This window comes from Daucus carota, chromosome 5 (genome assembly GCF_001625215.2).
Source record: "Daucus carota subsp. sativus chromosome 5, DH1 v3.0, whole genome shotgun sequence".
Lineage (NCBI taxonomy): Eukaryota > Viridiplantae > Streptophyta > Magnoliopsida > Apiales > Apiaceae > Daucus > Daucus carota.
The window spans coordinates 31,195,607-31,209,598 of NC_030385.2; the positions used below are offsets into that span (position 1 = coordinate 31,195,607).

General features: G+C 33.7%; 2 protein-coding genes across 3 annotated transcripts; one reads left to right on the plus strand and one right to left on the minus strand.

Annotated features, from left to right (window-relative positions):
• Window positions 1-3,151: 3,151 nt before the first annotated feature.
• On the minus strand, window positions 3,152-7,763 carry LOC108220002 (probable inactive purple acid phosphatase 28). Of its 2 annotated transcripts, none has more exons than XM_017393631.2 (5): window positions 7,419-7,763; window positions 7,164-7,311; window positions 4,601-5,016; window positions 3,709-4,181; window positions 3,152-3,459 (listed from the first exon to the last, which is right to left on the minus strand). In XM_017393631.2, exons 1-4 carry the CDS (start codon window positions 7,611-7,613, stop codon window positions 3,729-3,731), a joined length of 1,212 nt encoding a protein of 403 aa, XP_017249120.1. In that variant the 5' UTR covers window positions 7,614-7,763; the 3' UTR covers window positions 3,152-3,459; window positions 3,709-3,728. The 2 variants fall into 2 exon arrangements, with proteins under 2 accessions (XP_017249120.1, XP_017249119.1); XM_017393630.2 differs by having other exon boundaries at window positions 3,709-4,193; window positions 7,419-7,762.
• Window positions 7,764-10,753: 2,990 nt separating this feature from the next.
• On the plus strand, window positions 10,754-13,537 carry LOC108220920 (transcription factor bHLH35). Its single transcript, XM_017394814.2, has 5 exons — window positions 10,754-10,947; window positions 11,021-11,183; window positions 11,458-11,721; window positions 12,039-12,209; window positions 13,256-13,537. The coding sequence occupies exons 1-5, from the start codon at window positions 10,877-10,879 to the stop codon at window positions 13,343-13,345; spliced, it is 759 nt and encodes a 252-aa protein (XP_017250303.2). The 5' UTR covers window positions 10,754-10,876; the 3' UTR covers window positions 13,346-13,537.
• The last annotated feature ends 455 nt before the right edge of the window (window positions 13,538-13,992 follow it).

Below are 13,992 nucleotides of genomic sequence, written 5' to 3' on the forward strand. Positions count from 1 at the left end.
TTTTGCAAAATGTGTGTTTTCACGAAACATTATTTTTGGTGAAATAAACACTAGTATTATTTTGGGGCATGTGCAGTGGGCCATACAGATCATGGATACAGCTAGAGGATATGGACACGGGATACGGATAGGATATGAGAATATCAAGAGGTGAGCTACATTTATTTCCATTCGTTTCTCTGGCCTTTGCGTCATAACACAAGAAAAAGAGCCCAAACAGATTCTTTCCCCGAATATTAAAGTTTGAGTTTTTTCTAAATCGTTATGGGGCTTTGTAGATTAAAATCCGGATTAGACCCGACTTTTAACTAAAAATAAATAAATTATATGAAATTCAGATTGGATTGAAGTTTACAGTATTTTAATAAAAATATTGCTATTATGAAAATCATTAACAATGTTGTGTTTTCTCTTAGAAGTATTCAGTATTCTTTGGGGATTGCAGTAAAATTTGGCATTCACCATTTTTCATAATCAGTCTTTTTCGTAATTTTTTTAAGTTAAAAGTTTTAGTCATAGTCAGAAAAAAAAAACCCAAACTAATTATTCATACGATAGTGAACAGTAAAAATGGTTATCAAATGTGAATATTCACAATTTTGTAGATATTATTTTACTATTTGCATTTTATTTATTCATATATAATAAAGCAAGTTGTCCGATATATTTTTGTAAAACCTCTATGTTTATACGACTTTTTTTTGTTTTCATCAAATATTATGAGGATTTTGACTAAATTTAAATATATTTATTTATTGGTAATTGAATTATAAATAATAAATATATTGTGCTTTATAAGTTTATAGATAATGTGACTTATAATTTCTTTTCGGTGTCCATATAACTTTAGTAAAAATGTTTGGTAATTTAAAAAGGTGTTGTGCTAATAGAAAAAGACAAAAGGGACGTTGAAGTTGTAAACAATAAAATTATTTTTACAATATTTTTTTAATTATGTGACGTATTTTTATTGGGTACAATTCTATTAATAATGATAACTCCGTATGCACAAAAAATTTAAAAATAAAAATTTCGAATAAAAAATATAGTTGTAGTATGTCCATAAACGCAGCGTAGTAATACACAACAACAAATGCCGTTTTTTTTTTTATTTATTAACTTTCTACTTCTAATAGCATAAGTTTTAAAAGTTCTCTTCCTTTTTGTACAAACATGTAAAAAAAAAAAAACAAGATGTCCTCTTAGGCTCTTATGAAAAAGGCTCCACTTTTGAATGTCCGAACATACACTATACATTTAAAATAAGAAAAAATTCAACTTATATTTAGGTGCAAATATATAATTACTAAGGTCAAAATGTTAAAATAATTTAGTTATTACTAAACTAAAAACTACTCTATACAAGAGAAATAACAAGAGTCAAAACACATGTGCCGGCATCCCAGCCATGTGTGTGAAGTCTACTCGAATTGCTGACCGAACATAAGCAGATTCTCAATAAAACAAACGTTGCATTCAAATTCAAGCTACGACTAGCCAAGAACTAATTGTTTGCGCCTACATTTGATCCCAGCGGCCTCACCTAACTGGGATAGTAACTCAAAACAAGACGCTTAAAACAAACAGCACATTGAAACTTACGTTTGATTTGAAAACAAACGGGGATGAGACAACATAGCTTGCTTCTCGTCTCCACGTCCACGGCCTCCACTTTGCCTCCGCAATGCGGGCAGTTGCCAGACGCTGTTTTTCGTTCCACCTCGCTTCCTTGTTCATCGCACACTATCAGACACATTTATTTCTTGATTTTGTGATCTTCGTTTGTCGGAATGGAACTGAATCGGTGTAATGCTGTTTGGTAATGACGGGACCGAATCCTAGTGTGTGTAAATATGTGTTGGGACCATTCTATACGTTATGCATTTGTGCTTGCTTGTCAATAGTCTTTGAATATTTAATTTTATTTGTTTCTTTGTATATATTTATGCAGAAGTTTGTAATATCTGACCGTGGCATCATTCATGTTTCATAAATACCCGAGTTAGGTGCTAGTTAGTGAGTATTTGATATCGTTGTCTACCTCTGATAAATATACGGAGTTAAATTGATTTATGTGTATCCTCCTTCCGTCCTCTTTTACTTGTACTTTTTGAAAAAATAATACTTCCTCCGTTTCAATTTACATGTCCATTTTCAAGAAAATTTTTTGTTTCAAATTACTTGTCCACTTCAACTTTCAATGCAAAATCATATTTCCTAAGTCAATTCTCCTCCACATATCTCTTATTTATATTTCCTAAATCAATCTCACACCACATATTATGCTCATTTAATGCAATTAATTTGTGAACAACTACTTTTCTTAAACTGTGTGATTTTTTAAAAGTGGACATCTAATTTGAAACGGAGGGAGTACATCTTAAGAAAATGTTAAGAAAATATTAGTTGGATATCTTGTTTTCATACATATCCCTAATAAATGTAATGAATTACTAGATAGAGTTGTGTATACTAGTCAAACATTGGAAGTTGTTACTTTTTGAAAAAACATACAAAAAGTTGCTTTGAAAAGATAAGTGGACAAGTAATTTGGGACAATTTTTTTTTTAAAGTGGACATGTAAAAGGGGACGGAAGGAGTATATGTTTAAATTAATTTATGTGTACACGTGTGGTAGTCAAACATTAAAACTTGTATTCAAAGAATATTATTTGAAAAAACATTTAAAAATTGTTTTGAAAAAGAAATGAGATAAATATTTTTGGAATAAATTTCTTCCTCAAACAGGACATGTACAAAGGGACCAAGGGAATATTCTCTTTATAAAATTATGTTCAGGAGGTATTTAATCCTGAATTTTATGAATTTATTTATTTCAAGATGCTTGGAGGAGCTGAACTAATTTTGCTTCCTTCGGCATCTTTTGAATTAGGTAGTCACTTTATTTAATTACCAAATCCTGTTTCAATTTTTATTGTATGCATAAGATATATAGATTCAACTTAATTATAAGTTAAACCAATCGATTAAAATCAGTTGCGAAAAAATTTGGAACAAAATTTGGATTCTAAACATTACTCTTAATTATATACTTACTATCTGTAATGTGTTTTCTACTTAATTTTGAACCAAGCAACCTTAATTTGTATATCACACTACAATTGCATCCAAAATAATTTTTCTTCATCAGTTACGTAAACTATATGAATATTAATAAATGATCATTTCTTTCCGCGAAGTACAGTCATTTCAACTTCATACATGAGGAACAGTGGAAGAATTCCCAGCTTCCTGAATATCATTTGGACAGGGCAACAAAAGTAGTTCAATGAAACCTCGGACACATAGATTTCCTATATCCATTACCAATAAATTACAAAGGAGCAACATGCACCCTCCCCTCCTCACAAAAAAGAAATTATCCAGCTTGTAAAAAGATCCGGAGCACTGCACACCTCCAAAGTAAGCACACCTAGAAGGTTCTTGAATCTTCATATCCTAAAGTGTTCAACCATAAACCATCAATAGATACAAGTATCTAACTGAGCTGAGCATAAAACAAATGAAATGACTACAGACGACAACACTTGTATCGAAACATTATTAAGACAGATAGGCTTGTTTCAATGTATGTAGGATGTTGAAGTTAAATTCACTTAAAACTCAATTTCAGGATCTCGCCATAAAATCAAAATTCTATGACATCGTTAAGCAATTTGGTTCCTGCAATGTATTAAACTAGCATACCTGGAAAAGTGCAATCACAGTCATCTTGAAGACCTAATGTCCCACAGGACCTGCTCATCAACCTTGCTTAACTTCTCATCATCGTATCTCTTCCACGTCTTTATCCTCTCCACTCCCATCCATTCCTTGTCCCCTTTCTCAAGTTCCATTAGTACAACCCTAGCTCGTCTTGGTTTTCCAGCCCTGCCATAACCATGATATCCAAAGCCGCCACCATAACAAAACCATATACCTTTTAAATACCCACAGAAGTCGTTAGTGTGATCATGACCAATGAAAACAGCCTTTACATCGCCCATGGAGACCAGAGTCTGTAGAACTCCAGAGTTCACAGATGAACAGGCTGCATATTCCTGATACTCGCCAACAATAGATTCTAAAGGCCCTGCGCGGATTTCTGGAATAGGAATGTGGAAGAATGCTAGTGATGGAGGCACAACATGAGAAGAAGTGCCAAATAACTGATCACAATCCTGATTTTGACCCTGTTAGTGTGTGACCTGTAACATGTTAATGGAATCTAAATCTACAAACCAAGAAGCAATCATAAATAAGCATTTAGATTTGTGACGAAAACTATCCCTAAGATTGTAAATGGCTCAACTGTTTCCATGAAGGGACATGAAGAATAAATCAATTATATCTACCAAAACTGTTATGTACTTTATTAGTCCTGAAATAGGATGAATTTCTTACTACAAACAAAATGGTACCACCATCTTAGGTAAAAATTTTAGGCCAAGTATACAACTGATATCCATGCGAGTCATTTTTCACTTTACTTGCTTAATGCTCAAAGCTTTAAGATACTCCACAAGATGTCAAGATCCTGAATTTTAGAGAAAAAGTAAAATATTAAATATTAAAGGTTGCCATTTGGCATCAGTTATACCTGTAGTTGTTTAGAAACACCACGTAGCCAAACAAGTTGAGATTCCTTAATCCATCCATATGTTCTGATTCCATCAACGATAGCTCTGTCTCCACTGTCTAGAAAGTAGAGATTAAGGACACTGCTGTTTGCCAATGGAGAACCAAATGTACCAAAAACTTGAAGATTGTAATTCCCAAAACCATCAATGTCATTCCGTCGGTGTTCTCTGGTATCTCCTGCTAATGGGTTTGGTTGTGACACTGAATAATCCATGAGAGATATGAAAGACATCAATTCCTCACGAGTCATGGTGGATTCCTGATCATGGTTTCCAAGGACAGCTGCCCAAGGAAGTCCAGATTCTATAACTGGTCTAAAAACTTCTAACAGCGATTCTGCAGCATCAGAAGCACTTGTCCCAAAGATATTATCACCTGGTCACCATAGCTAAAAAGAGTGAGATGCAGTAATACGGATAGACCTTATGCAACATAGAAATATAAATATCATTAACCAGCAGAGGCCTTATACGCATGCCGGCATGGTTAAAAAGTAAAATTGGAATACTTACTAATTTAGCCACAACATCCGATGTACAAATGACATCAAAATAGTATGCACCACATATATATCTATCCATATCTAATATAACTTGCTTAAAGAAATGTTCAGACTTCATTTCCTTGGTAAAAAAGTCTCTGTTCATCACATGGCTCAAGTATCTGATAGGGAATCTCAAATGCAAACCTTCACCATTTCTTTCCATTGAGTGACATAAAGATAATAATTCTCATATAGTAAGTTTCAAGGCAAACATAAGGTCAGCTGGAAACATCCTTAAAGTTTTCGGAGAGAAATTCGGGTCACATAGGAGGAATTGTTATGATGCCTTTCCAGTTAGGTTTTCTCGTACATACGCAAGTGACAAGAATCATTAGATAATTAAAGAATTCCAGGTCCCTAAATAGAATTACAAGGCAAAAAGGATTAGTGAGCAAATTTAATTGTAATAACATATCGGAATGCATTCTATAAAATGCTAGAAGTTGCTGTCTGACACAACGAGGGATAAAGTCATTTATAACAGAAAACCTGTTTCACATATCCATTTAAGGGATTTACCAGAACAGCACAGAGTTGTTTGTATTTTGGACTTACGAGAAGGATAAAGAAGCTTACAAGCTTACAAGCTATATTGAAATGCATTGCAAATTGCCAACTATTTCTGAAAGTTCAAAAGGTCAGTGTTAATCATATTTTCCTTCAATCAACAATCTTAAGAAATGCGACAGTTAGGCAAATGAGCCTTGGAATGAGGCATCCTATTCAAACTAAACAAGTTTACAGAGTGAATGCTAATAGTAAGGAATGTTATTGGCCACGGATATTCTGCTGCAACTCCCAATCCTTTTCTTCTGAACTCATAATATAGGGGAACAATCTAAAACTTAAATTAACACAATGCAATTAACTTCTGAAAACAACAGTGATGAGCTCAAGACTAGTGGCAATCAAGAAAAACTGAGGATTGGGTACCGAGTAAAATAAGTCACATGTTCAATTTCCCCCTTCATTTGATTACACAAAAAGTATTGGCTATGTGACAGTAGCATTATGATTCCTGAACTAGTGAACTAGTATGTGAGAGAAGTACCTGAAATATTAGCAATTATACTCTACTTTTCTTTATATATTATCTTTAAAATATCCTAAGAACTAAATTGGAGCTCAATTCCGTGGGACTATTTTACCTAAAGAAATGGCAGTATAAACAAGGTATCGATAATATATGCAGGAAGATTAACCAAACCAATTAAGCAACAGAATTATAAGTAGGGTCCATAAAGATATTGTTGTGTTTGGATGTATATTATTGCAAGCGTTATTCAGATCTAGGTGATGGAAGTTACAAATGGCGAGGACAATATTATATGTAACTACTTTTTAAAACACAAAAGATTAGCTGCTTGAAATAAAATTATACTTAATACAAGCCTTTCCGCTTATTATCCAGAACAAATCTCTCTTTAAACTTCACATATCCATCGCGGCAGTGCACATACATACATATAAAATACTGATATATTAAGAAGTTTTACACAACATCTAAATATTAAATTATTAACACTACTAGGCTTAAACTTCAACCTCTGCTCCATCAATTACAACATATGCAGAACACCATGACAGAAGACATCCACACCTCATTCTCAGAAAATACTGAAGTAATTATACTACATGGAAACAAATATAATTCAAACACAGATGTTTGTCTACTGCATAGTAAGTAAGCATTTAAACTGTGTTTAAAAACATGCAATTTGAGATCAAATGATAGATTTCAAATTATATGAACTGAGTTGAAATTAAAAATTAGTACTGTCAGATTACTTGAACGCCTTGGAGTGAATCAATTCAAAATGCAAATTCTTCTGGTTATCGTTATCCAAACATGTCATTGGACCAATTTCAGAATTTCAAGTTCACAAACAACACATTGAGGCATTCGATTGATATATTCCAATTCTTAATAGAAAATGTAAAATGCCTGATAAAGTGAAAACAAGAAACAGATAAATACCAGTAAAAGCAACAAAATCAGGCTTCTCTGCCTCAATCATCCTCTTCAAGAATCGAGTTGTGTTAAGATCAGAACAATAATCAAACTCAGTAGCTAACACGTCTCTGCACCGAGTTGTTATCCCATTCCCATAGTGCATATCAGCCACCTATAATTTCAACCATAACTCATAATCAAATTTCACAATAATTAAGTTTTTCAATCCATTTTATCACAAGCTTATTAATAGAACATGAGAGAGAGAGAGAGAGATGCCTGGAGGATTTTAAAAGTTCCATCGGAGCGAAAACGAAGAGGGAGAGTGGGCTGTTTTTTACGGAGGATGATGTTGTTGTTAAGGTGTGCTAATAATAATTTAGGAGAGATTAAGGTTTGGATTAAGTACAAGCAAAATGAGATTAAAATGACGTAAACAAAAGACTGGATCCATATTAGTTGTTGAGATTTCATCGCCTAAACAGGAGAAAGAGGGGTTTCTTTGTTTGTTCGTTCATTTAGTTGACTGAGGATCTATCTATAATTACTCCGAATGAACTCCGATAGGTTCCAGGTTGTCCGGTTCACGGCCTTACAAATATTCTTTTGAGATTTTTTTCATAAATAATCATGTTCAATTTTTTTTAAAAAAATATTGTAATTTTTTAAAATAAACTATTCCAAAAAGTATTTGCAAGAATACGGTGATTGAATATGCAATTATATTTGCAACTGAGCAAACATATATGCAATTTAAAGAAAATTTTATAAAAATTATATTTATTTGCATAATAAATGGCAACTAGTTGTAAAGTTAGAAAAATTAATATCCTCGTGGATCTATACTAATATCAAAAAATTAATTACAAAAGCAAAATCAACAAACTGAAAATCAACATGAAAGCAATCAACTTGGCGGAGACGCCTGAATCGCGGACCTCACGCGTGTCATAAAAAAAAGTAAAGCGCGGCAAAACGGAGTAGAAGAGGGAGAGTGAGATCGGTGTTTATTTCGAAAGGGTGCGATGGCGATTGAATGCCGACCGCGACGTCGCTGTGTGGCGTGACAGAATCAAGAAAAAAAGGAGAGAGTAAGATCGGTGTTTGTTCCGAAAGGGTGCGGCGGCGGTTTAACGCCGGCCGCGACGCTATGTGTCGCTGACCGGAGGTGGTAAAGACGAGTGTTGTTGACCGACGGCATAGCCGCGTTACTGATCAGCGATAGCCAGCGTCATGATTGGTATTGTCATTACAAAATAAGAGTAGCGAGTCAAAATAGCGAGGGGAAGGGGTTGAGTTGATGAGAAGATCGGCCGAGAGAAAGTGTGAGGATACGGAAAAGAGTGAGAGGAAAGATAAGAAATAAAAAAAATGAAAAGGTGAAAATAGTGTTTTGTAATTTAATTAATTATATGTTATAAAAAAAGTTATATATTTACAAATAAAATCAAGAAACTACTATACTTGATATATTTCCTAAAAAGAATAACAATTACGCAAAAAAAAAAAAAAAGAAGAACTGTACACACATAAATCACGAGGGTATGGCCCCTAATTAGTGCAGGCAGATGTATATTCACACAGAAAATCAGACACATGTAATGACACTCGTTTGTTATCTAAGAATATCTAATTGAATTTTACCTCTTAAATTGATACCAACCAAATCGAAAGAAAAGCGGGGTTCGTCTCGTTCCCATTTAGGCATATATCACACACGTAGATGTTGAAAATTGAGAAATGGATATAAAAATCACGTTGCAAAATGAGGAACATGGAAGGAAAGTTCACTCCGTCATATTCAGATGTTCCCGTCACAAGTGTAAAACGGTGGACCGAATTGACTCGGGTCTTGCAGCCATACGGACTTTGAGAGCCCACCACTCCACCAGTGCTAGCCTGCTAGGTGCGCTTTCATTTTTCATTTCGCTGACGTGGGTAAGTATTAACTAAAAATATACGGAATGCATTCTAATCTCTCATAAAACGTAATTTGAAAAATTATTTTGAACTTTTTTTTTGAATAAATTTATTATAAAAAACGAAATTTTAAAAAAATAAATTATAAAATTATGTTTTATACGCGCATTTAAATGCGTATCGAGTAGTGTAAAAAAACTGTAAATAAATGAGAGGCATAGATGAAATATTAAATTATTATGTTTTCTTGGAACATTGATATAAATAATTCTGATGTATCTGTTTTAAAAGAATAAATACAATAATTCTAGAGTATAATATATTTATAATTATTATATAATATATAAATATAGTATTTATTTTATATATGAATTTTTGGACGGATCGGGACGAAGATACTAATCCATGTCCCGTCTCTGCGATTTTCAATGTTTACTTATCATTACTAAAATTAACAACAAGGGACAAATTTAGAAATTTTCACCAATTTATAAAGGTTTTTTTTACCCATTTTGTGAGAGAACTATTTTTAAAAATAAACATCACTAAATTATATTAATTTGTATTATGTATATATAGTATTAGATTTTATAAATAGGAAATGCTACATGCACAGAATTGGGTACAGAAATATTTACAGAATGAGTATGTGTTAACTTGTGATTGGAATAGGCCCCCTGCACATGCATTAATAGCACCAATTAAAACTCCCCATCTATATTGTCATGTCATTTTATGTAAAATTATGTATCCAATTTTGTGCATGTAGCACTACTCTTATAAATAAGGACCGATTATGTGAAAATATACACGAACGTGTACAACTGGACTCTGTTCAAGTTTGGTTCAAGTTCAGCTCGATTTAAGTTGTTTATAAGCCAATTTCTATAGCACCCCATGTTAAGAAAGCAGCTGATTTTAAATATCAATCTATTTTTTCTTCAATTTAAAAGAATAGGATATACTCGACTCATCACCAAAAAAGTTGAATTCGAACTGATTTTGTTCATGATGGTGCTAAATACTAAACACAGCAAAACAGATATGTGGGGTTCGATCTTTCAAGCCCTCCTGGTTTATCAGGTCCTCGCCATTTTACAGTTTCTCCTGGTTTCTTTTTTTCCTTTGTGCTAATCAAGTCAGTGTTACCTGTTGATTCTGAATCACATGATGAATTACTAATAACTCTAAGTTAGTAGTAGTCTGAGCTTGATGGTCGAGTTTGTGGAAACTGTCAGGAGAAGTCAACACGCTTTACATTGTACATCAAATTATATGTTTCACGGTCAGGTACTACCACAATTATACAAGCCCAAGTTATAGAAGTAATTTGGAATGTGCTTAAAATAATAAGTATAAATAATAATATTAAATCTAAATTATACAGTATAAGATAACGAGGGATGAGTTATATTTCAAAAATTATATGTTATTAATGAATTTGTTATGATAATGAGTTATATTTTAAAAATTATATATTATAATTATTTATTAAATTATAATATATATTTATTTATTTCCCCATAAGATGACGGAGAGTTGGACAAATATAACCAATTCCAAATGTTCTCATTAACAAAAAAACACGATCCAAAAGTCACGCCTCATCTAATGAATTATTGGAGTACAGTGGTTTTGCTTTTGCCACGTGTAATTTAGGACTATATATATTAATTAAGCCCCCCCTTCACTCTTCACTTCTCCCTTCTCTCCCAACAGAAATAAAGCAAGAAGCCGATTCTCCTCACACCTCAAGAAAGCATATAGTCACAATCTCTTTTGTGTTGTATAACCAACACATATCACACAAGACAAATATGGAAAGCTTGGATGAATATAAGCTGTACTGGGAAACTAATAGATATTTACATACTGAAGAACTCGACAGGTAAATCAGCTTGTTTTGTCTATAGATTGCTAACTTTCACCATTGCTAACCTATTTATAAACTAATGCTGCAGTTTGGTACTGGATGAGACATTATCAGCATACTATGATTCTAGTTCACCAGATGGACCTCACTCTTCGGTGGCTCCCAAAAACATAGTTTCCGAGAGAAACAGAAGGAAGAAACTGAATGATAAACTCTACGCTCTCCGAGCTGTTGTCCCCAACATAACCAAGGTAAACATACAATTTATGAGTCGTAAGATCTGCGTACATTTTACTTTCTTTTGAGTTGGACATACCGAGTTATATTCATGTTTGGTTCGGTCAGCTACCCTACATAGTAACATATGCATTAATGCCATACAAAAAGTTATAAATTCGTCGGAGGTCATCATTTCCCGACACGAAATAAATGGCATTAATTTATTAGACGATGAAGAACAATTGTTCTTGGTTAAGTTAAATTAATGAAACACGGGGGATGTTTAATTACTTGCTGGAATATTAGATGGATAAGGCATCAATTATAAAGGATGCGATCAGCTATATTCAAGAATTGCAAGAACAAGAGCGCAGAATTCAAACTGAAATAACACAGCTAGAGTCCATGGCTTCCAAGAGAAGCAACTCCGTCGATGAATTCAATCAAGCAGGGGCGGATACGACGACGTCTGTTGTGTCAAAGAAGAAGAGAACTGATCAGCAGCAGCTCATCTTCTCCAATAATTCCGGAGGTTCCAGGTCATCTCCATCACCTGTCCAGGTCATTGAGGTGGGTATATGTCGTTTTCTTTTACTCATTTCGGCATATTATATTGTCAGTTCTTTTAGGATAAAATAGTTTTTAACTAGTGGCTAGTAATTATAATGATATCCCTCTTGAGTTTGAGAGGACCAAAAAGAGAGGAAAGGAAGGCATAAACTATCTAATGTAAGATAATGACAGCAGCTTGTTAAATATTCTTGAAATGTCTGAATATTTGCTTTAGCAATTTTTGAGATTCATTCGTGACTGTAGTCTATGCTAACCCCTCTGCTTCTACTCGGCGATTATTTATTAAGTAACAAATTTGATCCAACCCTTTGCAGCTAAGAGTGTCTCATGTGGGAGGAAAGACAGTGGTAGTGAGCATTACATGCAGTAAACAAAGGGACACCATAGTTAAGCTATGTGAAGCTTTTGAGTCACTGAATCTTAAAGTCATCACAGCCAACATAACCTCATTCTCGGGGACCCTCTTAAAGACAGTATTTATTGAGGTATGTACAACTAGTACAAATTTACAGCCTTGACGATGCACATGAATAGAGGAATTTAATGTATATGTTTCAGCTGATGATAAGATATCGTTTGAATTGTCTGCTTTGGTGGGGTCAGTGATTATTTCGACAATAAGGAAGCGACTTTAATAAAGCTTAAATGATGGGCTATAATTCTGAGTGAGATCTAGGGCCATGTTGAGCTTTTCAGATTTCAGATTTTTGTTTGATAGTAGAATGTTGATTCAGGGTGTATGCATAATACGAGTATTGATTTTGCAAACAAAAATACCTCCTATATGGCTGAATCTGTCATATTATGTTTTTAGTTCTATTAATTTGTTGCCGGATTCTGTTAGAAATTATTTCCTTCCTTCCATTAACTTAGGCGGTGCTTGGTTCATGGACAATGAGCCCGGTTAATGGATATCGGAACCTCATATCAATACATTGTGTTTGGATTAACAAAATTTTTGTGCGATATGTGAACCTCATTCCCTCTTAGAGGGTAAATCATTCCTTCCGCACCCTCGGGTTACCCTTTCTCATACATCTCATTCCCATTCCCGATTTTCATTTCCACCATCCATCCAAACATCCTGATTAATTAGTAATTCTTATATTAACTCAACATAACTTTTTTCACTTTTTCCATCCAACTTAATCTCCGTGTCTAATCGAAACATTAGCTATTGAGTGGGACAAAGCTGACTATTAAATATCTAGCACATATACGGAGACTCCGAGTCCCACTTAAACTGAGGGTCCTGCAAAGTGAAGTGCTCAAAGATTTGACACGAACAGCAACAAATTTGATGTTCACATTTCTCAGTTATATCACTCGTCAATGTAGTCATCTGCAAAACGTTTAAAATGTGCTTCCTATTTTTCTTATGCGTTCTTCCCACCAAAATTTTCTTTTCCATGAATCACATTTAATCTCATTATACAACATGTTTCATGAACAAACAAGTCCAATCCATGTTTTCGTGGTTTTCCCAAAAATGAATTCATATTACTGAAATATAATTTTTGTATGTTTGCAGGCAGGTGAGGAGGAGATAGATCTGCTGAGGACAAAGATTCAAAGTGCGATTGCAGCTCTTAATTTTCCAGACAGTCCGATAAGCTGCTAGAATAATAATGGACCTGGAAAGATTTGTGTTCTAATTGTTTAAGCCTTTCTAATTAGTAGAATTCACTTTTGCTGCTTCGAATGATTATTGGAATTAAGATTTATTATATATCTTTGTATATTAGTTTTCCGGAGTAGTTTTCTATTTTACAATAAAAAATAATAAATAAATTTATCGCTTATTTATGTTTCACATTTCTTTACTCTGTTACGTTGTTTCTCCCTTTTATGAAAAGTGTTAGATTCTCCTACTTCGTTCTTGTCTCATAAATTCGAAATATCAAGCCGCACATGACAAATTAGAGGACCATTTTTAGCATCTATATACATATTATATAGTAACAAAAAATATAAATAGAAACTCATATATGTGGTCTAGGGCTGAGCAGAACCGAACCGAAACCGAAAAACCGGACCGGACCGAATTATTTCGGTCCGGTTCGGTCCTAATTTTCTGAAAGTTCGGTCCGTTCGGGTATTTCGGTCCGAACCGAAATAAAATACGGTCCGGTCCGGTCCCCATCGAAAAATTTCGGTCCTGGACCGAATGGACCGAACTTTTACATATATTATAAATAATATTTTTATTTTATATATTAAATAACATATTATAATTATACTATCCAATAACTGTTTTGTTATGCAGTT